We start from the raw sequence: 26,617 nt of genomic DNA, 5'->3' as shown, positions 1-26,617 counted from the left end.
TCTATTGAAATGGTTATGTTTCTTTATTATTCTCTTAATATGGTGAATTATAATTACTTATTTTGGAATGTTACTATGTTATGTTCCTGGCTTAAACATAATTTTGTTATGGGGTTTTAAGATATTGAAGAATGGCTATAATTTTGTTTATGCTTATGAGCAGAATTTTCCTATAATATTCCTTTCTTATAATGTTTGTTCAAGTTTAGGGTATCATATTATACTGTCTCAAATAATTAGCTGTGTTCTTACTCCTACCCCCTTACTCTGAAACATTGTAAATTATAGAATTCACTGGTGAAGCCATATGGGTTCACCATGGTACTTTCTCTTGGTAAATTTGGCTTTAAAGATTCAATTTTGAGGGCACCTGGGTGGCTCAGTTGGTTAAGCATCTGACTTCAGCTCAGGTCATGATCTCCTGGCTCACAAGTTCAAGCCCCCCTGTTGGGCTGTGCTGACAGCTCAGAACCTACAGCCTGTTTTGGATCTGTGTCTCCTTCTTTTTCTGCCCCTCCCCTGCTTGTGCGCGCTCCCTCCTTCTCTCTCTCTCTCTCTCTCTCTCTCTCTCTCTCTCTCTCTCTCTCTCAAAAATAAATAAAAGCATTAAAAAAGGATTCAGTTTTGTAAGTTATTATAGTATCATTCAAATTTTTGGTCTTCTTGATTCAGTTTTTTCAAGGTTATATTTTTATAAGAAATTTCCCATTTCAAATAAAATTTCAATTGTTTTACATAAACATTTCTTTAAATATTCTTTTGTAACCCACACATTAAAATCTGTGGTAAGTCTACTTTTTCATTTCAAGTACTGGTAATGCATAACTTTTCTCTGTCTTGCTAGATTTCTATCAATTCTGTTAATTGTTTCAAAGAACTAAACTTTGACTTTTTTTTCCTTTTAAAAAGTTTAATATTCATTTTTTTTTTTGAGAGAGAGAGAGAGACAGAGTGTGAGAGGGGGGAGGGGCAGACAGAGAGGGAGACAACAGATTCTGAAGCAAGCTGCAGACTATGACATGTGAGCACAGAGCCTGCTCAAACTCACAGTCTGTAAGATCATGACTTGAGCCAAAGTAGGACGCTTAACCAACCGAGCCGGCCAGGTGCCCCCTAAACTTTGAGTTTTGAATATCTTATACATTATATATTTGTTTTGTATTTCATTATTTCTTCTCTATACATATCTTTTGCTTACTTCATGTTTAACTCATGCTTTGATTTTCTAATTGCTTTAGTTCTATACTTCTATCTTTAATTTTAAAGTTTCTTCTATTCTAATATACACATTTAAAAGCTTTACATTTTCCCTAAATTCACCTTTATATACATGACACAAATTTTAATATTTCATATTTTCATAATCATTCAACTCAAAATATTTTCTAATACTCACTGTGATTTCTTTGGCACATGAGATATTGTACTTTGAAATCTCCAAATAAATGAGTTTTTCCAATTAGTTTTTTATTTCAAATTACATAACTAAATTTTTTTTTAGTTTTGTTTTTATACTTCATTTTATTTTACATCATTGGTATCTTACTTATATTTTACTGTAGTAAGAATACTTAACACAAATTCCAACCACTTAAAAAATTAAGTGTATAATACATTATTGTTGACTCCAGGAATAATGACATAGAGCAGATCACCAGAGCTTATTGATCTTGCTTGACTTAAACTTTATACTCATTGATTACTAACTCTCATTTATCTTTCCCTCCAACTCCTGACAACCACCATTCACCCTCTCAGTCTATGAATCCGATTATTCTAGATACCTCACGTAAGTGGAATCATGCAGTATGTGTCTTTCTGCGAATGGACTGTTTCACTTAGCATAATGTCTTCAAGATTCATTCATGTTTCACATATTGCAAAATTTCTTTCCTTTTAAAGGCTGTATAGTATTCCATAACATGTATTTACCACATTTTCTTATTCATTCATCTTTCAGTAAACATTCAGCTTGTGTCCATATCTTGTCCTTGGTAAGTAGTGCTGCAATGATCATGGGAGTGCTATTATCTCTTCAAGATCCTGATCTTGCTGTATCATACAGCAGTTTTATATTTAACTTTTTGAGGGCCCTGTATACTGTTTTCTAGAGCAGTTGTACCATTCTGTATTCCCACCAATAGCATGCAAGGGTTCTACTTTCTCCACGTCCTTGCCAACACTCATCTTTGTGCCATTTTTGATAATAGTCATACTGACAGATGTGGGGTGACATCTCCGTGTGGTTTTGACTTGCATTTCTTGATGATTAGTGACATTAAACATTTTTTCATATACTTTGTGGCCAGTATATGTCTTCTTTGGAGAAATTTCTGTTCAAGTCCTTAGTCCATAGTGTTAAAAGTTCTTATATTTTTTAGATGCGTTATCAGATATATGGTTTGCAAATATTTTTTCCTATTCCATAGATTGCCTTTACACTCTGTTGATTGTTTCTTTTGCTGTACAGCTTTTTAATCTGATAGTCTTGTTTATTCTCGGTTTTGTTGCCAGTGCTTTTGGTGTCATACCCAGGAAATCACTGCCAAGACCAAAGTCATGAAACTTTCCCTGGTTTCTTTTAGGAGTTTTACAGTTTTGGGTTTTACATTCAAATCTTAATACATTTTGAGTTTATTTTTGTATATAAGATAAGGGTCCAGTTTCATTCTTTTATAAATACATACCAGTTTTCCCACCATTTGTTCAAGAGATTACTCTTTCTCCAATATGTATTCTTGGGACCGTATATGTATGAATCAGTTAACCATGTAGGTGTGTAGATTTATTTATGTGCTTTCTCTTGGTCTCCAAGTCTACCTTTATGGCATTGCCGTACTATTTTAATTACCAACCTGTGTAATCTATTTTGAAATCAGGAGGTGTGAAGACTCCAGCTTTGTTCTTCTTTTTTATGACTGATTTGTTTATTTATGGTCTGTTGTGGTTTCATATGATTTATTTTTTTTCTATTCCTGTAACATATGCCATTGGGATTTTGATATGGATTGCACTGAATATGCTGATCACTTTGGGAAGTATGAACATTTTAACAATATCAGGTCTTCTAATTCATAACCATGGATTGTGTTTCCATTTGTTTGTATTATGTAATATCGATTCTGGTTTAATTTCACTATGGTAAGAAGTTATAGTCTATATGAATTCAATTGAAATTTATTGAAATTTGCTTTATGTCCCCAAATATGGTTTGTTCTTGAAAACATTACAAGTGTCCTTGAAAAGAATGATTTTCTGCAATTATTGGGTATGGCCTATTATATATATTTCAATTAGGGCAAGTTTATGAAAGCATTTAAATCTACATAACACCCTCTTTTATTATCTTCTTTCTCAATCAGTTTCAGAGAAGTATATTAAAATGTCATTATGATTCTGTTTTTGATTATTTTTCCATTTGCTTTTTTCAATTTTTGCCTGATATGTTTTGAACCTGAATTGTTAGATACATTACTTTTGAATTATTTCATCTTCTCAGTTAATAGAATATTTTACTACCATGAAGCATCTCTATCTCTACTTCATTTTTTTGTCTTAAAGTCCACTTTACCTGATATTAATATAGCCACATAAGCTTTATTTCAGTTAATTTCTGTAGTTTAATTTTTCTTTTTATATTTAAACTTTATTATTATAACAAGTGTTCCTTTTTAAACAGCACTTTTTTTATTATAATGTGGTAATCTTTTGTTCTTATTGGCAAACGAAATCCATTTATGTCTTTTGTGGAACTGCACAAGCTGATTCTAAAATTTTATATAAAAACACAGAAGGGACAAATGTAGCCACGACTGTGTTGAAGATAAAAAATAAATGTGAGATTTGTTCTACCAGATATCAAGATTTCTTATAAAACTATAGTAGTGAAGGCAGTATAGTACTGTCAAAAGGATAGACAAACAGACCTGTGGAATACAATAGCATCTCTATGAATACACAGACAAAGATACTAATGCTCAGCCATAAGGAATAGATGGTCTTTTCAATAAACGGTGCAGGATCAACTTTTAATTCACATTAAAAACACACACACATACAAAAATTTAACTTCTACTTTGTGCTATATAGACATTCAATTCCCGATGGACTATGCAGCTAAATGTTGAAGTCAAAAATAAAGCTTTAAGGAAAGAAAAAGGAGAGTATTGACACAGCTTTGGCTATACACAAAGAAAACTTTGAAAGAATACAAAAGAGCTAACCATAAAGGAAATAACAGATTATACATTAAAAATTATTTTTATTTTTCAAAGGGCACAATTACAAGGGTAAATAGACAAGGTATTTCACCACATGAAACCAACAGTAGAATCCATAAACAACGGCTCAAATCAGTAAGAAAAATGACAATCTGAAAGTGGACAAAAGGTACTTCAAAAATGGAATATACACATAATCAAAAAGTAGATGAAGATCTGCTTTACTTCATTAGTATTTTGGCAAGACAAAACCATGACGACAAACTATTACACATACAACAGAATGTCTAACAATTTTAAAAGACTGACAATACCAAATGCTGGAAGTATGTAAAACAATGGAAACAGTCACATGCTGTTGGTAAATATGAATTGTGACAACCACTCTGGAAAAGTTTGTTATTATCTACAAAGACTAAACACATACAAGTCCCACAACCCAGCAGTACCACTTTTAGATATATAGTCAACAGAAATGTGTAAAGAAATGCACCAAGAAACATATATATATATATGTATATATATATTTATAAATATAAATACAAATACAAAAAATATAAATATAAATATATATATAAAGTCCATCATAGCATTGTACATAATGGCTCCCAAACTGGAAAAATTCTCTATAGTCATTAAAACCAGAATAAGTAAAGTGTGGCATTTTCTTAGATATTCCTTTTATGAAGTGTAATAATACTACATAATAATGCAAATGAATGAACTATAGCTAGCTGCAATAACATGAATGAATCTCATAAACATGTATTGAGCAAAAGAAGTTATATACAAAAAGATAGATATTGTATGATTTCATTTATATAAAGTTAAAAAACTGGTAAATTAAAATCTTGTATTAAGAAGGGGAGTACTAATTGGAAAAGAAAAATATGGGGTCTATTGAAGTGCTGACATTATTTTATTTCTTCACTTGGTTGGTGGTGATATATGTGCTTGATTAGTGGTATTTCTTTGAGTTGTGCATTCATACCTTATACAGTTTTCTGAATATTGTATTTTACAATCAAAAAACATTTTAAAAAGACAATATGTTTTCTGACATAAAAGAATAGGGGAATAAATATGTTTATTAACTCCATATTTTTTCTACATATTATGGTGCATTTAAGTAAAAAGGTGAGATTGTAGGTATTTCAGGAAAAATAATTTATATTCTTAGATACAGGCTACAAATTTACCTACAAAGGGACTGAAAGACCCACTATAACATGCAAAGCAACACAGAAAAAATCTAGAAAGGGTTCAGTGTCAGGATGAAAAATATTGTGAAACTTTGGAAGAATATAGTGATCAAGACCAAGAGGATAAGGGAAGCAGTTTGCCATATAGATCTGACCTTCCATGTTGATGAACTATTATCAATTCCCTAGTGAGGAGGGAATGGTAGTTAAAACTCAACTTTCATTTAAATAATTGTCTTGGAGATGTCTTCAATTAGTTGTATATGTTTAATTTGATTGCTTAAGTAAATCTGGTTATAATTTTATCCATATTGTGATTCATGAGTCATTCTCAAAATAATCCTCTTTATTGATTTGAAGTCATTAAAATCTTTGACCAAAAAGATTGAAAAAAAAAGTCAATCAGGATGGATTCCATTGATAATCAAGTTACTACACTGACAGATTACTGAGATTATTCAGATTGAGTCTGCCTGCACCCTACCTACATGTGGATGACATCACATAGCAATAAAGAAACATCTCTGGCCAAGAGAAGTGATATAAACATAACGAGTCTTATGAGAGTATCAGGAGAACCAAGAAACAAAGGGTACAGTCATGGCCATGGAGCCCACATGAAATATTAAAGGATTACTTGAATAAAATAAAAGGGACAAGAAGGCTAGATTCTGAGATTATTCCTGATGTTATTGCACTATTTACTGAATTTCATCCGAAGCTACCATGACAAAATATATCAGCTAATGAATGGAAGAAGGAAGACTATGAACAGATGCCTCTATTCACTGTCATATCCGAATAGTATCCCACAGTTTCTATGACACTTAACCACAGCAAACTTGGACTTAATGGTATACTTAAACATCTACAGCAAGAACTAAAGAGTTAAAAATGAACTTAAAGGTAAAAAGGAGGCATAGTAGTCTATTGGAAAGAGAATAAGGAATGCAATTCGTTGGATAATTTATACTATCAATATTTTTAAGCCTTGACATAAGGTTATAGATACAATGAGAAAACATTTCAAACTATGTATCTAAAGGTACATATTAAGATGAAGTTTCAATAACATTGAAAGCAAGTTTTCTCAGTGCTTTATGTGTAGTTTCCTAACACAATGTCCACTGTTTAGACATTAATTTTTATAAAGAAGGCTTAGTTCATTCTACATGCCAAAAATCTTGTTTCCTTGCCCCTGTTTTTCAAATAAGCTTAAATTTGATAGTTATAGTTGGTAAGTCCTCCTGTTTTACTGTCCTTGATCTTTAGTTTTCTTCCTACTCATATGTTTTTAAAATTTTCTCTTCTTTAATTTACATGTTTTTAAACTGCTTTTCCTTACATTTTTGTTGTTGTTGTTTAGTAAAGCGATTTGTACTATACTCTTTTCCAAATGTCAATTTTCTGCTAAGAAGACCTGCTTCACATCATGTAGCAGTGGTGTGCTGGCAAATGTTTAACAGAAATAGCTGTAATTTGTAGCATTTGCTGAATTCCATGGTGAAAATATTCCCACCAAGGCCTATTTCAAGATACCAGTGTGATGTCACTGAACTCAGGATTGAGTAGAGATACACACACAATTAGCTCTCACAAGCCACTGAAAGCCAGCTCTAACATATCACTGATAGACTATTATTTTGTTTATTGATAATCAGGGGAAAACTCTTCCTAATGATTATCTCCTTAATGATTTTTTTTTCTTGTATAAGAGTATGCTTTCTTGAAAAATCATACACAGTTCTGTCATTATTTTACCCCCCAGCATGGGGCTTATTAGTTCAATTCTTCCATATTTTCCACAGAAATTCCAGTTCCTTATCTTATTCCATTCTACTGATCCAGCCTCATTATTTACTTTTATTCCACTCAAAGTAGCCTCTCCAGTGCCCAAAACAAACAAACCCAAACAGAACCACCCACAATTCTAAGAAGTCTTACTGTCTTTATCTATGTATTTTTACTACAAGAGATAAATCCTTTCCTTTGGTTTTAGCTTGCCAAAATCTCATTTTTATTCAAGTCCAAGAAAGGTTAATATCTATTATAATATCTATTAAAATATTTCTCCATCCTCATAGTTAAAAACAAAGGGTCCTATATTATATTCCCAAAGTATTTTGTTTATATTGCTTTTACTTTTATTTGTATTAGAAGTTTTGGAAATAAAATATATGTCCAATAAAAGACTAATGAATGAAAGGGCAGATAAATGAATGCCATAACATGTTTGTTTCACCACTGAAAAGAAATGCTTTCTCTCTTTTATTGGTAACCAGAACCCTCTGAAGTATCTAGGTTTCCAGCTCACATTCCTTTTAACACCTTCTGAAAAGCCTAAAGACAAACAATATGTGAGATGTACACAATGGAGTTTTGAATTATCCAGATAACTTCTCCTTTATTTGGCATTTGCTAAAAAAGATAAACAAACAAAAAAATCCACCTATCACTTTGGCTCTATTTCTCATAAGCCTTGTAAATACAAGAAATGCAACATATCTACAATGGAAAGTATCTTCAAATATTATTTTCCAAAACATTTTTATTCTCTTTAGATTATTCATACATTCCCTTTCAGAGCATGGATATGTTTCATAATCTAAGAGAAAACCATGGAAAAAACATTGTTCTGTATTATCATACAGTGTCCCTGTATTCAATTCTCCCTTTCTCTACTCATGAATTCCAACAATTTAAGAGCTTGCAGGCTTTGCCAGATTCATACCAATTCCCCAATGGAGTCAGTCATACATAATCTGAAGGATGAAAAGATGGCAACACTACTTCTTTATTCAAAATCTAAAGCAAACAAACCCCTGATGACCAACTTGCACAATACCATCTCAAAAGTTCACCTCAGGGGTGGTTGTCAACACCTACTACAGTCAGTCCAAGTGACTTTTTCAGCATCTTTAGAGCAAAAAGTCACCTTGGGAAGATTATGAAAACACACAACCACTAAGTGTAGTCACTGTTTCTGAAATCCAAGTCAGATGAAAGCAGCTGAGCCTACTCGACAGGAGACAGCAGTTATTATGAAGAAGAAGAGAAAGGAGAAAAAGAAAAGGAGAGAGAGAGGAAGACAGGAAGGGAAGGAAGGAAGGAAGGATGGAAGGAAGGAAGGAAGGAAAGAAAGAAAGAGAAAGAAAGAAAGAAAGAAAGAAAGAAAGAAAGAAAGAAAAGGAAAGAGAGAAAAGAAATAAGGGAGGGAAGTGGGGAGAGGGAGGGAAGAAGGGATAGAGAGAAGAGGAGGGAAAAAGGAAGGAAAAAAGGAATGGAGGAAGGAAGGAGTAAAAGCCAAACCTTAATAAGAGTTAATGAGATTTTAAAAAAAGCTGTAATTGATACTTTGATAGCATTTTATGGTGACAGATAGTAGCTCCACTTGTGGTGAGCACAGCATAACATATAGAGAAGCTGAATCACTATGTTACACCCTTGCAACTAAGGTTAACATTGTTTGTCAACTGTACTCAAATAAGAAAACATTTTTAAAAAAGAAGAAAGAAAAAAATTGCCATAGACTCAAATATAAATGGTGAACCTTTAATACCAGAGGCTGTTGCATCATCCCAACAGCTTCCATGTCTACAGCAATTTGTTTTTTTTTTTTTTAATCTAACAAGCTTAAAACTGTCATTTATTCTGTTTTGACAGGTGGCCTTTTAATGGACCTGTTTTCAACTTACTACCCAAGGCTCTTCCTCCTATATGTCCTCTCCTTTCTTTTACCTGCCTGAAGTTTTTCAATGTTTTTGTTTTAGATTCCATAGGAATGCCAAGGGCTTAAGCTTTTCTCACCTTTTGGGGAAATTTCTTTCAGGGGAAGCAACCCAGGGTGCTGTTAATTGGCTTTGCATAACAGTAGGCAAATCTGGCCTCAAAGTAACTGTGCCATTGTTTGCTAGCCAGCACAAATGCAGAGTACCAAAATCAGTTTCTCTGAGAACCTACCAAAATCAGTTTCTCTGAGAACCTCGCAGATGTTTCTATTACTAATTCTAAAAATGATGTAACTATTTTCATAAGGATCACTGATGCCATTTCAAGCAACCGGATTCTTCTCATTTAGATAGTCACTTCTGTTTCTTGCAAACCCCAAGCTAGTGTTTTTAAGTGCTTCAATGAAGTTCAAAAATATTCATCATACACTGATTGGATTGATAAGTCTAAATTCTGAACTTTGCCAAGAAAAAGAAAAAAAATGGACTTCTGGTAGGTCTTCAAAATCAGTTGCCTCAAGGAATTTTCTGTACCATGCTCAAATTAGCTTTAATCCAATAGTATATTATTTTGATTGACCTTGTGCCTATTTCTTTAAAGAATAGCTAAAAGACATTTTGCTAATTAGATCACTTTCATAATAAAAATATTTAAGAAGAAAAATACCTATTTTGGTTGCATCACTCAGATAACTTAATTTTTTAAAAATCAAGTTTTTTGGTACCCATCTATATATTTACACTAAGATGCAGGCCAAGAGTTCCTGCTGATTTTATAATTCCTTTGGGTTATGTAATACATATTATTCTACTGATAATAAGTCATACGAAGCAGCATTTTGCTGTATTGACATGGCTTGGCCAAGAACAACAAGGAAAAGAAACAGCATTCAAAAAACTGGCAAAATGTTTATGAATTCTAATCCTCTGCACATGAATAAATACATCTGACAAAGTGCAGAGTCCTTCAAAAAGGCCCTTCTTGACCTTCCTAATTTGAGTTCAATTTCATGTTCAGTGTTGAGAAGCCAAAGTAGGTTCTGCCAATGTTTTAAGCTCAAGCTTTACTATATTTTGCTATTTGTAAAAGTGAAATCCCAGATAATAAGTTATAATTGCCCTATTAATCACTTGAAAAGGGAGTTTGGAGGGAAATTGGGATTTGAAATTGCAATAATTGGTAACTGAAAGATTTTTTAAAAAATTTTCTTACCTAGACTTTACTATGTAAAACCACTGTGAAAACTACATGTATGCACTTTTCAAAATGGTGAGGTACATGCAATATGCCTTATTATATATTGCTTTTTCTAAAAGAATGAAATCTAAAACTTCAATGCAGTCATGCTGTTAGTCATGATGACCTCTGAACTGAAAAATATATAGAAAGCCAGACCTTGGATTATAAATTATATTGTCAATGAAAGTGAGAAGAACTCTTTGTTTCTTAAGTTGTTTCAAGTATTACGTTTTCATTTCCTTTTTTCAAATGAATTATAATGCACAACACACATGTATTTTTCTTCCATTTTTCATTAAAAAAAATCCTTCTTTCCCTAAGCTTTGTTCCTCTGCATACTGATAGACATGACACACCAAAATTTACCTTTCAAAGTTCAATACACCAAATCCATCTGTTTCCCTTAAAGAATCTTGTGGGAAAATTATAATTTCATTTATACTCTGAAGAATTCTCAATAGAAAAAGTACAGAAAACCAGAGATTATTTAAATTTGTTTTCCCTTAGCTCATAATACAGAAAGTTTAGATTGTGCTTATGCAATTAAAAATAACCAATGAAAAAAGACAAGGTAATATTTAAGGTGTTATAATAACTAAATCAAATTTACTATAAGACATCCAGATATTATAGTTGATTAAAGAGTTAATATAGCTGAAAACAAGCATTTCAGTCATTGTTTACTGGAATTTTTAGTACCTATACATCCATATGGTCATGTTTAAGATTGACCAATGACATTTTTATCCTTTCCTCTATCTTAAGCCTGGTCTTTCTAAAAATGCAGAGAAAGGGTATAGAAAGGTTTGAGAATAGATCTCAAACTTTAAATTAGGGGACATTGTTCTAGTGTCACTAATTGCTTTATGAAAACAATCTATTTGATCTTTAGGGATAGCTTGTATAATAAAATGACTAAAGATATCCTATCCTGGTCAAAAGGTCCAGCAGTGGAAGGAAGGTACAAAACACAACCATTTAACTCCACACAATGGACTTCAATATGTTCTGAAACAGAGTCCTCTCTTAAAGAAAGAGACCACCAAAAAAAAAAATTATTCCATTCTCATTGGTAATCCTCCCTTGGAAGAATAAAGTAGGCCAAGTGTAGTGATTACCAGCACAAAGAAACAGAATTTCATTTGAATGGATGTGCTCAAAGAGAGCCAGTGAAATCCATAATTTCCTTTCACATAGTTGGAAAAATAGTTGGCTTTTGCAACTGGGTAACATTTCTTTCTAGGCAGGTCAATCATCCATGGAGCCACAATCCACAACCTACTGTGATTTTCTGCACATCTGGCATAAGCCTTTATAATGTAAATATTAAAACCAGTCTGCTTCTCTAAAATGTTTCCACATTTAAAATCAAATAAGTAAGCTGTGACTAAAGGTGAATATGCAAAATATGTTTTCTGGTAGGCATAGGGCAGCTCAACACTAACTGATAAACCTTTAATACAATAAACACCCAAACATTATTTTTGACATTATTTGTTCATAGGAAACTCAGAAAGACTAATATTTAGAAAATATTAGACACTCTGAACTATGTGTGATCTGAAATAACAATCTATTAATAAGAACACTAATCATTAGATAGCTACATCTTTTGGGTTATTGTCTTATCTAAAATTATACAATAGAGAAAAGACTTAAAGAGTGCTTAAGCTTTCTTTCTCATATTTTCCTTAAAATAAAAAAAAATGTACATATTTATCTCAATAAATATGGCACAATAATCAAGTTGAAGCACTACAAACTTGTAAGATAATGATGACAATAAAACTTGCATGTTCAGCAGGCAGATGAGAAAATACTTTTTTCCCCTTCATAAATACTACAGGCAAAAGTTTAAGTTACTGTTAAAAGTAATATACATGACAGATTTAAAAAAATATTTTGTATATGTTTATTTCTTAAGTAGTCACATTGCAAGTTCAAGAAAGAAGTAAAACCTAAAACAGTCTTAACACTTGTAAACATTCACTATAAATAAAAAGAATTGGTAACATTAAGGAATATATATAAACTGAAATATTTGTTGACTTGCAATTAATTAGTTCAAAAGTTTGCCATAATCTGAAAGTGAACCTAAAGGTAATGTGATCTGATGTCTACAGAGTAATCAGAAAAATATGTTGCAATTTAGTCACATAATGTGAAAGAAAAAAAAATCATGTTTGGCAATGCAAATTCAAGTTCAAAATTTGGATCTAATGCATTCTAGCTGCATGACTTTGAAAGGATTTCTCCAACCTGTTTGAGACTCATTATCACCATCTCTAAGATGGGAATAATATCTCTTAGACTAGAGAATTCATAAATAAACAGAAAAAGGTTGTCAAGGTTTTTAAAAGTCCAGACCAAATGGTGATATAGGAGACTCCTAAATTTCCCATCATTCCATGGATGCATCAAATGTGCATCTGTACATGGAACAATTCCCTCTGAGAGAAATCCAGAAACTAGCTGTATGACTCCTATGCATTGACCAAATGAGAAAATACCCCATCAAAATGGGTAGGAAAGACTGAGATACACCTTCACCATAAACCCCACGACCAACACAGCACCATACAATTGGGAGGGAACCCCCAACTCCCAGCTTTTTTTGAGAAATCAGTGGTTTGGACCACACATCCAAAACCCCAACTTTTAAGGCTCCCACCTATAGAATGGGGTCCCCAAACATGTAGCTCTGAATGCCAACAGGGTTTGTGTTTATGAGTCCCACAGGATATGGCAAACAAATAACATTTCTTAGGTGTGGGAGAAGAGCTATACCCCAAGGCTCAGCACAGAGGGAGCGCGCAAAAAATCTCCCATCTCCCCATTTTTCTTGGAAATATCTTGACCACATACTTTATAAATTGCTGCCTGAGGAATCTGATTTCTAATTAGCACATATCAATGTGCTGACCGTGATTCTCCCTAGAGCCTAAAAATGCTGGTTAGGCATTTCTCCTGCCTTCTCCCTCTGGTTCCCTCCAGCAATAAAACCAAGTAACCATTATCTCTCTGGAAGGAGTCTATTCACACATCTAGCACCCCAACTTTTATGGCTCTCACCCAAATAATGGGCCCCTAAATCATGTAGCTCTGAGAGCAAAGAGTACCTGTGTTCATGAGTCCCTGGGGACTACAGCAAACAAATAAGGAGTTTTTAAATAGGCATAGGAGCACTGCCCATCTCCACCCCCATGTCTATACACCCAGGCTCAGCACAGAGAGAACAGACAAAAATGTTCATTTCACAGTGCCTCCCTGGAAGGGGTTTGACTACACAATTTCCCAGCTGCTATCTATGGATCTAGCTTCTATTTAACCTAAATGTAGGTGCTGACTGTGATCCTCACCTTAGGGACACTGATAGATCTTGGCATACTGTCAACTAAGGGGAGCCACTAACAACAAAGACTGTGGCTTGAACAATCACAAAGGCTTAAGAAGTAACAAGGAGCTTGGGCTGAGCTGACTGATGAAGTTCATCTCCTACAAGAGACCATTCTGTCAAGACTAGGAGAGGTGGACGTTTTACCTCATGTGCAGAAACCAACAAAGAGAGTTAAAGAAAAGGAAGAAACAGGGGAATATATTATAAACAAAAGAAGACAAACTCGAAAAACTGATTCTAATGAAATGGAGATAAGATTTACCCCACAGAATATTCAAAATAACAGCTGTGAAGATGGTCATTGAAGTGAGGACAACAACACATGAACAAAGTGATCAAAGAAGATCAACAGAAATATTCAAGAGCAGACTAGATCAAATGGAAGAAAAGATCAGTGAACTGGAAGATAGGGCAGTGAAATTCACCCAGTCAAAAAAGCAAAAAGAAAAAAAAAAGAATGCAAACAGTAAAGATAGCTTAAAGGACTTATGGGACACCATCAAGCAAATCAACATATACATTATAGGAGTTCCATAAAGAGAAGAGAAATGGCCAGAAAGCTTGTTTGAAGAAATAGTGGTTAAAAACTATCCTGGGGAGAGAAACAGACATTCAAATATAGAAATCCCAAGAGTATCAAAATAGACGGATGTAAAGAGATCAACACCAAGTCACATGAAGTTGTCAAAAGTTAAAAACAAAGAGAGACTCTTAAGAACAGCAAGAGAAAAGCAACTTGTCACAGATAGGGAGTATCATTAATATTATTAGTGGATTTTTCAGCACAATACTTAATGACCAGAAAGAAGGTGGACGATATATTCAAATTGCAGTAAGAAAAAACTGCTGATCAAGAATATTCTACCCAACACAGCTGTCATTAAGAATTGAAGGACAGATACAAATTTACAATAAAAAAATGGAAGTATTCATCATCACTAGATTGCCCTTATAAGAGATGTTAAATTGAGTTCTTCAAAGCTGAAATGAAAGAATGCTAATTAGTAACCTAAAAATATATGAAAGTATAAAACTCACTGATACAGGCAAATACATAATTAAATTCAGAATACTCTAATATTATAATGACAGAGGGAAATCACTTAAAACTCAAGTGTAAAGGTTAAAAGAAAAAAGTATTAAAATAGCTATAACTACAATAACTTGTTAAAGAATACACAATATAAAAAGCTATAAATTATGATATCAAAAACAATCATGGGAGGCGAGTTTAAAAATGTAGAGTTTCTGTATACATTAGAGTTAGGATGTTACCAGCTTAAAATACACAATTATACATATAAGATTTTTGCAAGCCTCATGGTAATGACAAAGCAAAAGCCTACAGAAGTATGCAAAAGAGGAAGAAAGAGAAATTAAAACATACCACTACAGGAAGTCATCAATTCACAAAGAAAGACAGTAGGAAAAGAAGAAAGGAACTACAAAACTGTCAGAAAAAACAAGATGGCAAAAGGAAGCCTGCATAAATTTATGCAGTTAAATTTATTGGACTAAATTCTTTAATCAAAAAACAGAGTGGCTGAATAAATACAAAATAAGACCTAACTATATGCTACCTACAGGAGAATCACTTCAGTTTTAAGTACACAGAGATTGAAAATGAAGAGATAGGAAGATATTCCATGCCAATGAAAATGAGAAGAAAGCAGGGGTAGGTTTGCTTGTATCAGAAAACAAAAACAAAAACAAAAACAAAAACAACTGTAAGGTAAAAACTGTAACATGAGAAAAAGAAGGTCATTATATGATGACAAAGGGGTCAATTCATCAAGAGTATATACCAATTGTCATATTTATGCACCCAACATAGAAGAAGTAAACTTATAAAGCACATATTAACAGATGTAAAGAAAGACACAGACAAAATACAATGATATTAGGGGACTTTAATACCCCACTCTCAATAATGGATAGATCAGCCAGACAGAAAACCAATATAGAGACAATAGACTTTACGTGTTAGACCATGTGGACCTAAAAGACATATACAAAACATTTTATCCAATAGCAGCAGCAAATACATTCTTCTCAAGCACATATGGGACATTCTCTAGGACAAATCATGTATTAGGCCATAAAACCAGTCTTAGCAAATTTTAAAAGACCGAAATCATCCCGCATTCCAAGTATATTGAAAACTCACAAATATGTGGTAATTTAACCACATGCTCCTGAACAACCAACGGGTCAAAGAAATCAAAAGAGAAATTTCAAAAAATCTTGAGACAAAAGAAAATGGAAACACAACACACCAAAACTTATGGGATGTAGCAAAAGTAGTTCTAAGAGGGATATTTATAGTCACAAATGATTACATCAATAAAAAAAGGAAGATCTCAACAGACAACCTATCTTTATAGGTTGTGATAAATTACATTGTGATACATTACATTAACAAAATGAAAGATAAAAGTCATATGATTATCTCAATACATTCATACAAAGCATTTGACAAAATTCAATATCCTTTCATGATTAAAAAAGCTCAACAAATTTAGTATAGAAGGAGCATACCTGAACATAATAAATGGTATATATAACAAGCCCACAGCTAACACCATACTCTAAGATCAAGAAAAGACAAGGATGCCCACTTTCGCTACTTTTATTCAACATAGTAACTACAATCTACAACATAATAAAAGCAAATAAGCAAGAAAAAGAAATAAAAGGCATCCAAATTGGAAAAGAAGAAGTAAAATTGTCTCTACTCAGAGATAACACAATATGTATGGAAAACCCTAAATATTCCACCATAAAACTATTAGAATTATTAGAATTAATAAATTCAGTAAAGTTGCAGGATGCAAATCAACATTAAAAAATCAGATTTTATATACTAACAATGAACTATCTGAAGAAGAAATACAACAATCCCATTTGCAATGGCATCACAAACAATAAAACACTCAGAGATAAATGTATCCAAGGAAAGGTCTATACACCAAAAACTGTAAGATACTGATGAAAGAAATTGAAGAAGACACAAATAAATGGAAATATATCTCACGCTCATGGATAAGAGTTAATATTATTAAAATGTTCATATTGCTCAAAGCAATCTATGGATTCAATGAAACCCTTATCAAAAGGCATTTTTTACAATAATAGAAAAAACAATCCTAAAACTCATATGAAATCACAAAGACCCCAGAGAGATGAAGAAATCTTGAGAAAGAATAATAATGCTGGAGTCACTATACTTCTTGATTTCGAGTATACTGTAAGTAATCAATGCTACTAGCATTAGAAACACATACACAGATTAATGGAACAGAAGAGAGGGCCCAAACTAAACTCATGCACATGTGGTAAATTAATCTGTAACTAAATATCTGGGAATATACAATGGGGAAGAAATAGTCTCTTCAATATATGGTATTGGTAAAACTGAACAGCCATACACAGAAGAGCAAAACTGGACCCCTATCTTATATCATACCCAAAAATAAATTTAAAATGGATTAAAAACTTAAATGCAAGATTTGAAGTCATAAACTCTTAGGGGAAAACTTAGGGGATAATCTCCCTGACATTGGCCTTGGTAATGTTTTTTTTGGATCTGAATCTGACACCAAAAGTAAAGGCAACAAAAGGAAACCAATGAACAAACAAACAGATGGTGTGACTACACCAAGCCTAAAAGCTTTTCTCAGCAAGGGTAAATAAAATGAAAAGGTAACCTATGGAATGGGAGAAAATATTTGCAAACCATGTGTCCAATAAGAGGTTAATATCTAAAATATACAAAGAACTCATACAAGTCAATAGCAAAAAAACCCAAAAAACAAAAAACAAAGGCAAAACCCCAAATAAATCAATTAAAATGGGCAGAGAATCTAATTAGATGTTTTTTCCAAAGAAGACATATAAATAAATGGCCAACATGTATATGAAGAGGTGCTCAATATCACTAATCATCAGGAAAATGCAAATCAAAACCACAATGAGATACTACCTCATGCATTAACAAAAAGAAAAGAGATAAATGCTGGTGAGGATGTGGAGAGCAGGTAAGCTTTGTGCACTGTTTTTGGGAAGGTACGATGTATAGCCACTATGGAAAACAGTAGGAGATTCCTCAAGAAACTAAAACTACCACATGATCCAGCAAACTCACTTCTGGATATACAACCAAAGGAAACAAAATCACTACCTTGAAGAGATATCTGTACTCCAATGTTTACTGCAGAATTATTTATGATAGTCAAGGTACAAAAACAACCTAAATGTCCATCAACAGATTAAGTGGAAAAATGTGGCATTTATATCTGCATATGATAGAATATTATTTAATTTTTTAAAAAGAAGATAATTTGTCATTTTTGACAACATGGTTAAAACTGGAGGGCATTATACTAGGTGAAATAAATTGGACATAGAAAAAAATATTGTATGGTATCACTTATGTAGACCTCCCCCCCCCAAAAAAAAAACAGTAGTTGAACTCATAGAGTCAGAGAATGGTGGTTGCCAGGGGCCAGAGGGATGGGGAGAACAGGGAGAGTTTAGTAAATGGTTTTAAACTTTCAGTTACAAAATGAATAAGGAATGAGGATCTAATGTATTAGATGATGACTATAGTTCATAATAATGAATCACACTATATACTTTATTTTTTTTTGAAGTAATAGTACTTGCCTTTTAATTTTTTTTTAAATGTTTATTTATTTTTGAGAGAGAGAGAGAGAGACAGAGCATGAACGGGGGAGGGGCAGAGAGACAGGGAGACACAGAATCCGAAACAGGCTCCAGGCTCTGAGCCATCAGCCCAGAGACTAATGCGGGGGTCGAACTCACGGACCGCGAGATCATGACCTGAGCTGAAGTCGGACGCCCAACCGACTGAGCCACCCAGGCGCCCCCACACTGTATACTTTAAATGTATTACAGTTTTGTTTGCCAATTATATCTCAATAAAGCTGAAAAATTCTTAAGAAGCTTTATTTTCTCACTTGAACTGACACAATCCTATGGAAAATTTCAAGAGAAATTTTCTTTATTTCTTTTTCAGTGTTTCACTGTGTATTTAGTTGTGTCAGTATACAAAGCATTTCTCTTCCCAAGGGTTATTTGTAGCTATAAAATTTTTTTTAATGTTTATTTATTTTTGAGAGAGAGAGAGAGAGAGAGACAGAGACAGAGCATGAATGGGGGAGGGGTAGAGAGAGAGGGAGACACAGAACCCAAAATAGCTCCAGGCTCTGAGCTGTCAGCACAGAGCCCAATGTGGGGCTCAAACCCACAAACCATGAGATCACGACCTGAGCCGAAGTTGGACGCTCAACCGACTGAGCCACTCAGGCATCCCTATTTTTTACTTATTTATTAAGCTTGCAAATAACCTGATTGAGGGAAGGGCTATGTGGATTAACTGGACAAAAATTATACCATATAACAAGAGTACATGTAAACTTCTGAAAGCTTACCTTCTTTCTTAAAATTGTAAGAGCAACATTGCACTTTCTGATTACATGAGATTAAAAAAAAATTAAAATTATGTATGCATGATTTCCTAGTGCTTTACCCCTACCCTAGTATACTTTTAATGATTTTTACCTCATGTCCTAGAAGGGCATTTACACAGGCTTCTGAGGCATCGCAGATGGCTGTGAGATCATGTCCTCCTTCTAGAGCCAACACCACATGTCCATCAGCCAATGTCATCAATTGCTTCGTCAAATGACCAAAGCCTACCATAACACAAACAACATTTCAGAGTATTAAATCAAAAGAGAATATTACTAGAATCTAATATTGATTGAGCATTTATTCTGTGTGTCTCCTTTCTCAGCACTTTCCATGGACTAACTCATTTAATACTTATAATAATTTGATAAATTATGTGCTATTATTATCTATATTTTATATATGAGGGAACCAAAATCCAAGATCCCATAGCTAAGAAGTACCACAACCAAAATTTACAGCAATCAGTCTGGTTGCTCACCAGTGCACAGTACTGCCTTTCACAACACATTCTATATATACCTGCATAAAAAATTTGAATAGCATTTGGCAAGTGTAAATAAGGTCAATCATCTCATTTGCTGGACTTTTGTTTATTGTTTCCATCATCTGCTTTTACTTTATTATATAAAAGGAAATTTTTTCATATCACCTCAAATTAACTATGTTAGATTTTTATAGACATCCCTTTGATTATGATTAAACAATTAATTTGATTACATAGTTAATAAATTAAAAAAATAACATCTCTCTATATTATAAAGTATAACAATGTGCAAAACATCTGTTCACTCACTTTCTAGTTTAAGGAAAATAATGTTAATAATACTTTTGAAGTTTCTTGTGTATTGTATTAACATCCCTCCTCTTCTTCTGGGAAATCAGGACCATGAATTTATGGTGATAATGCTTTTGCTTTTTTTGTGTTTTTTTTTTACTTTATAAAAATGGTTTTCTATTTTCACAACTTGCTCTTTTCATACAATATCTTGTTAGCTCATCTCTGTTGACAAATGTAGCTATAACTCTTTGCTGTCCAGTAGGTCATATTATGCGTATACAAGAATTCATTTACCCAATCTCCTGATGACAGATATTAGCATTTTTGTTATTACAACACCCCAGTGTTTTATTATTACAAACAATGCCTCCATGAATGTTCTTATATCACTCTTGTGGTTCACATGTGCAACAGTGGAGTGAAATCTCTATGGCTTAAAATCTGCTAAATAATACCAGATTATTTGTAAAATGCTATATAATCAATCCCCACTCTGAGAAGCAGTGTATATAAAAATTCCAGTTCAGTCATATCTTTGCCAATATTTGGTATAACTTACCAAGTAAGTGAATGAATCATGGCATTGTATTGCGGTTTCATTCAGTTTCAGGAAGGACCTTTCTATTTCTACTTTGAATTAAAGTTTTTATTACAAATAGGTGTTACATTTAATTATTTACACCAAAATGAGATGTTTTTCTCCTATAATTTCAGAGTGTTGTAACATTAATATTATTAATACTAAGCCATCATTAAATTTATGAAGCAAAATAAACTTGGTTATGATGTAATTATCTGTTTTGTACACAGCTGGATTTGTTTTGCTAGTGATTTGTTTAGGATTTTTTCACCTATGTTCATGAATGGGGTTAATCTATAATTTTGCACTCCTGTATTGACCATGTTGAATTTTGATGTGGTTGGGACACCCTTTTTCCATGATCTCATTCTAGAAAGTTGGGTAGAAATCTTCCGTAAAACCATTTGAGTTTTGTGTTTTCTTTGAGGAAGATTTTTAACTACTGAAAAAAATTTTTTGGAGATTATAGGGCTACTCATGCTTTCTATATCTTCATAAGTTACATTTTTCTAGAAATTTGTTTAATTGTTCAAATTTATTGAAATAATGTTATTTATTTTCCTATTTTGGAATTCCAATTAGATGTATGTGGTTATTGTCATTATATCCTCAATGTCTCATAAGGTTTCTTTCATATTGTGTATGTCTCTTTCTGTCCTGCATTAGAGGTGTTTTAATTTTAGATCTACTTTCTAGCCTTTCTTTTTCCAGATGTGTCTAACCTGCTGTTTAACATCTATACTGGTATTTTCATTTCAGTGATTATGTTGTTCAATTACAGATGTTCTATTTGGTTAGATTTCATAACTTCTTAGTTATTTTTATAGTTTGTTAGTGTTTGCTCATTTCTTCATTCTATTTCTTTACCCATTATTATTATATATCCTGTATCTGTTATTCAAAGTCTTTTTTTTTTTAAATTTTTTTTTCAACGTTTATTTATTTTGGGTACAGAGAGAGACAGAGCATGAACGGGGGAGGGGCAGAGAGAGAGGGAGACACAGAATCGGAAACAGGCTCCAGGCTCTGAGCCATCAGCCCAGAGCCCGACCCGGGGCTCGAACTCACGGACCGCGAGATCGCTCACGGACCGCGAGATCGTGACCTGGCTGAAGTCGGACGCTCAACCGACTGCGCCACCCAGGCGCCCCATGTTATTCAAAGTCTTTAGGGCCTAGTCTTACTATTTATTTTTCTGATGATTCACCCTCAGGTCTTAATTCTCTCTCTTCTGTGTTTTGAGGTGTTTTTTTTTTTTTTTGAGCCCATATACACTGTAACTTCCTATGTGAGAAGTTTTTGAAGCCTTAATTGAACTTGATATTTATTTTTGAAACGTGGGTTGAGTGTGATTTTGTTTGCTTCTACTGGATGGCTGGGATACCATCAGCTAGGATCAATTTTAAATTCTTAGATTAAAGGGCCTCTTTTCTAATGCACAATTATTGTAAATGTGGACTCCAAAACTTGATTACAAATTCTCATGGAAAAAAAAATAGTTTTTCCCGTTTTATTTCTTCTGAAATTTCCTCCAGTATAGCCCTAGCTAAGATAGACTTATAGTTTTATTCATCAGAATTTCCTCTTCCATTCACCTTTTTTTTACAGTTGGCCCTTTCTCCTACCTTTATGTTGGTCTCCAATAAAAACCTCTCTCTTCAGAGGCCCAAGACTTTGACTCCCTTTCCCATATGTAGTAGTCTATTAATGTTCAAGCTCTATCCAGCTGGAGAATTTGGGATAGCCCAGGTTAGCCAACAGCTACAGTATTTGCTCACCTTCCTTCATCTTTCTGGAAATCATAGTTTTAAAAAGTAGTTTTGATATTTTCATGTAGAAGTGTTTCAGGATGTATAGACTCTCATAATGCCAGATGTAAATGTCTCTCATTAAACATTAAAAAAAAGTAACATTGTATCCAACCTGTCCAATTTTAAGGACAATTGAAAAAAAAATAAGATGAATGAAAAGAAATAAAACCATGTGCTCAATATGGCTTTTCATTTTTAAAATATGGTTTAAGAACTTGTAAGGAATAAAAATTTTAGTTTTAAATCAATTATATTTTTAATAATTAACAGGCTTTATTTTTTTAAAGCAGTTTGGATTTAAAGAAAAATTGAGCAGAAAGTACAGAGCATTCACCTATACTATCCCACCCCTTTGCTATCATTTCCTCTATAACTAACATCTTGCATTGTTAGTGTGGTATATTTTCTATAATTGATAAGCCAGTATTGATATATTATTGTTAATAAAAGTCAATGGTTAGGATTCACTCTTTGTGCTGTATGGTTCTGTGAGTTTTGACAAATGCATAATGGCATATATCTACTATTATGGTATCATTTAGAATAGTTTCACTGCCCTAAAAAGCCCTTGTTGTCAACCTATTTATTCTTCCTATTCACCCTTCAACACTTGCAAACCAATGATCTTTTTTGTCTTTATAGTATTGTCATTAATTTCTCCATGTTTACATTAATTCAATTTTTAGCTTCTTGCATTATCCATTCTAAAGTACAAAGGACATTATTTCATTTTTCCTCATTCATATAGTACTTACAATATTTAGAATATTTCTACATCCATAAGAACTTGAAAGAATAATCTTGAATATGGAAGTGCATGCTCTGCAAGCCTGCCTGGGATACTTATAAGCCTGACTTCTATTCTTAAGCATTGTGGGGTTTTGTTTGAAAAGAAAGGAAATTCTCAGAATAAAGTTGGTAGAACTAAATGAAAGCCTATCAAGTTGTGAAACAATGAGACTCCAAACCAAAGTGTGTTGCTTCCATTTTGGAACAACAGAAAAATATCATCTTAATCCTTGGAATGCACTGAGATATCTACTCAATAAACCATAACCGTCTAGAATTTCAGTTCTGGTCTAGCACTTGAGGTTAGCCATGAATAAGATGAGTTCACTTCCCCCATTACCTTGAAGCACTTCATTGTTGATTCTATCCACTTAGCTACTACTCTGATAGAAGTCACCATAGTAATTTTATAATTACTATATGTTGCTAAATAGTTGGCAGAAATTATTCTAAAAAGTATTTTAAAATTACATAAAAAACTGTTTTCAAGCACTGCAATATTTTTCGCTTCTTACGGACCGCATTACGGTACCAATAAGAGTTTTTCCACAGGTCACTTAGAAATGAGGATGGCCACACTAAACTCTACCTTCTTACCTGACTACTATAAAAAGAATGCTAAGCCTTCAGAAAATGTGATGCAAAGTTCTGATCCCTAATGCTTAGAAATGTTCAAAGTTAATAGCACATAATAACGACTTCCAATCTAGAAAATAAAAAAGAAATACAATACTTACATACAGGCAAAAAGGTAAATATTTCTGCTAATAATATTGTGAAATATTCAGAACAACTTTTTCTATAACCTAACCCAGGGCTATAATGAGAGCTTAAAAACACATAATAATAAATCAAGCCAGTATGTCATATCTTTCATACTAAAGGTTCCTAACAATTGAGAATTATCTAAAGTCATTACTGAGCAGATCAAATCACATGGATTTGGAAAAAGAGAGAGAGAAAGAGAGAAAATCTCAAATCTGATTTAAGTTCACTTTTTCCTCGGAAATAAAAAAAAAAGTCCCATAAAATACCAAATTTAGATGGGATAGTAAAAAGTGGAAGGAAAGAATGGAATGAAGCTAATCTTTGATCTCTATCCAAATTCCTCTTTCTTTTACCTACAGGGTTTATTTCCATTCACATGTTACCCATGTGATTTTGAACCACAGATTGAAGCAGCTGAACTTTTGAGTTATGAGTGCACAAAACATTTAAGTGAAGTAAAGAAATGAATTTCTATAAGGCCTGTGGCCTCTCTTCCAATCAAAGTAAGGAATTCAATTATAACTGTTTAGCTTTGTTAGCCCGAGTTCTACTGTGTCCATTACTGCTGTACATATATATGAGGTATTTAAGAAGCCAAGCATGGCTATTAATGTAAAGGTATTATATTTCAGGACATGTGAGACAAAACTTTCAGTGGTGTGTGTGTGTGTGTGTGTGTGTGTGTGTGTGTGTGTGTCTGTGTGTGTGTGTGTGTGCGTGCATGAGTGTGTGTTTAATATTTTTAACAGGCATAATTGCAAGCCGCATTTAATAGTTTTTACTTCTATCTTCACAAAAGGCACAAAAGCCCATCCTGCTTGTTACAGCAAACTTAGCCTGAAGAGTTGAAAAATGACAGCAGAAACCGTAGCCAGTGATTTGTTTTTTCAAGGGGGTTAGTGTCCTGAGTGTGAGGGCTTGTAGAAAAAAAGTGATCAAGCAAAAAAACACATCTCTGTAACATGGTGCATCTTGGGCTCAAGCAATCACCAGATATGGTGATGGAACTGGGTTCTTAGGGTCCATATAGGCCTTTAGCTTCTGGATTATTTTTGGGGGGTGGCATGGGAGTAGAGCTTAGAGAGTAACCTGTGGTGTAGCAAGATGGGCAGGCACAGGTTAGTCAGTGAAATCAGTATAGAGTCATTGAAAATCAGACTTGTCAGTCTTCCCTATTACTTTACTGCATTGACTGTGATGGCATTCTCTAAGAAATAGTTCTTTCAAAGTGAAATTCGGTACCTTAAACTCTTTTGAGAAGAACTTCCAGAATGAGGCTTTAACAAAGTACTAACGCTAATTAATATACTACTGCTGCTGCTACTACTACACTAAAGAATCCTGTGTGCAGCCTGGTTATTTTAAAGAGCATCATATTAATTTAATTTAATCAGCATTAAATGACAAGCATGAGAAGGAAGCTACATTGTAGCATGTCATTTCTTTTCATGACCAAACACAGGTGAATTGGTAACTACTAAAACTGAGACACCACTGAGCAAGAGAATTGGAAGGGCATTTTGAGTTAGAAATCTTCTGTTCAGTTCTGTTGATTTACTAGATGCAAATTTAATTTTTTGCTTCTGAAAAGAATTATTAAGTAAGCTGTAAATATGTTAGTGGTTCAAATTATCAGTTTCAATTTGATTTCTTGATATTCTATGGGGTGTTACTTCTGGCCAAAATCATATTGTGTCAGCAATTTTACTAGTTCAGAAAAGTAGTTTGAAATGAAAACTTGCTCAAATAGCGTTCAACAATTAAACTTTAGATATGTATTTAATAGTTAAGTCATAGGACAAAAAAGGATTCATCCTTCTAAATGGCATGTCTCTACCACTTCATCTGATGTTCCCCAAATAGTTCCCAGAGAATAGTGGTAGTGAAAGGAAACAACATTAACTAGCTTTATTTTTACTGTCATTAAAAAAAAGACTGTTTTGAAAACCAAACACATATTCATTGTAGAAAATTTAGAAAATAATAGAAAATAATGAATAGTAAATAAATAATATAATATATATGTGTAGTTATATATTATATAAATGTATTGTCTAATATTTAATAAATAATAAAATTTATAATAGTAGTAAAATAATTGTAATGTATATAATAATAAATCCACAGTCCTGTCAAAGATACCAATTCCACTTTTGTAGTATTTCATGTTTGTTGTTTTTGTGTATTTTAAAAATAAAACAGGATCATATTATAATCTTTTAATTTACATTTACAAATATTAATAGTGGGAAACATTTTTCAAGTCCTCTACAATGTTATTTTAAATGTATTACTATACCAACCAATTCTGTGTTTAGATTTTTAAATTGCTACTAGGTTTTCAGTTTCATATATGATTGTAAATAATATCCTCCTGTAAGGTTAAAATGGCCACTACATATTAGCACTTATTTGATGCTAGTGTTATTATGTATTTTTTTTAATTATGGAAAGAGGCCTGTTCTTTTTATTGCTACCTTTTCTTTTTTATCAGAGATGAGATAGAACGTAAATAGTAAAACATATAAAGGCAAAATGGGAACAACGTTCCCAAACTCTATAAACTTCATTCCTTTAGAACCTAGGTATATTCAGCAATGCCTGTTGT

At 33.0% G+C, this 26,617-nt stretch overlaps 1 protein-coding gene across 1 annotated transcript in view; it reads right to left on the bottom strand.

The window, feature by feature from the left end:
- HDAC9 (histone deacetylase 9) overlaps positions 1-26,617 on the bottom strand; it is a 927,480-nt gene that overhangs the window by 51,371 nt on the left and 849,492 nt on the right. The window contains exon 24 of the mRNA XM_047849221.1: positions 19,371-19,504. Within this exon, the coding sequence (XP_047705177.1) occupies positions 19,371-19,504 (134 nt within the window). The remainder of the gene's footprint in view (positions 1-19,370; positions 19,505-26,617) is intronic.

Source organism: Prionailurus viverrinus, chromosome A2, assembly GCF_022837055.1.
Source record: "Prionailurus viverrinus isolate Anna chromosome A2, UM_Priviv_1.0, whole genome shotgun sequence".
Classification (NCBI taxonomy): Eukaryota; Metazoa; Chordata; class Mammalia; order Carnivora; family Felidae; genus Prionailurus; species Prionailurus viverrinus.
The sequence above is the reverse complement of the archived record's forward strand: the minus strand, read 5'-3'. Positions and strand labels throughout refer to the sequence as shown.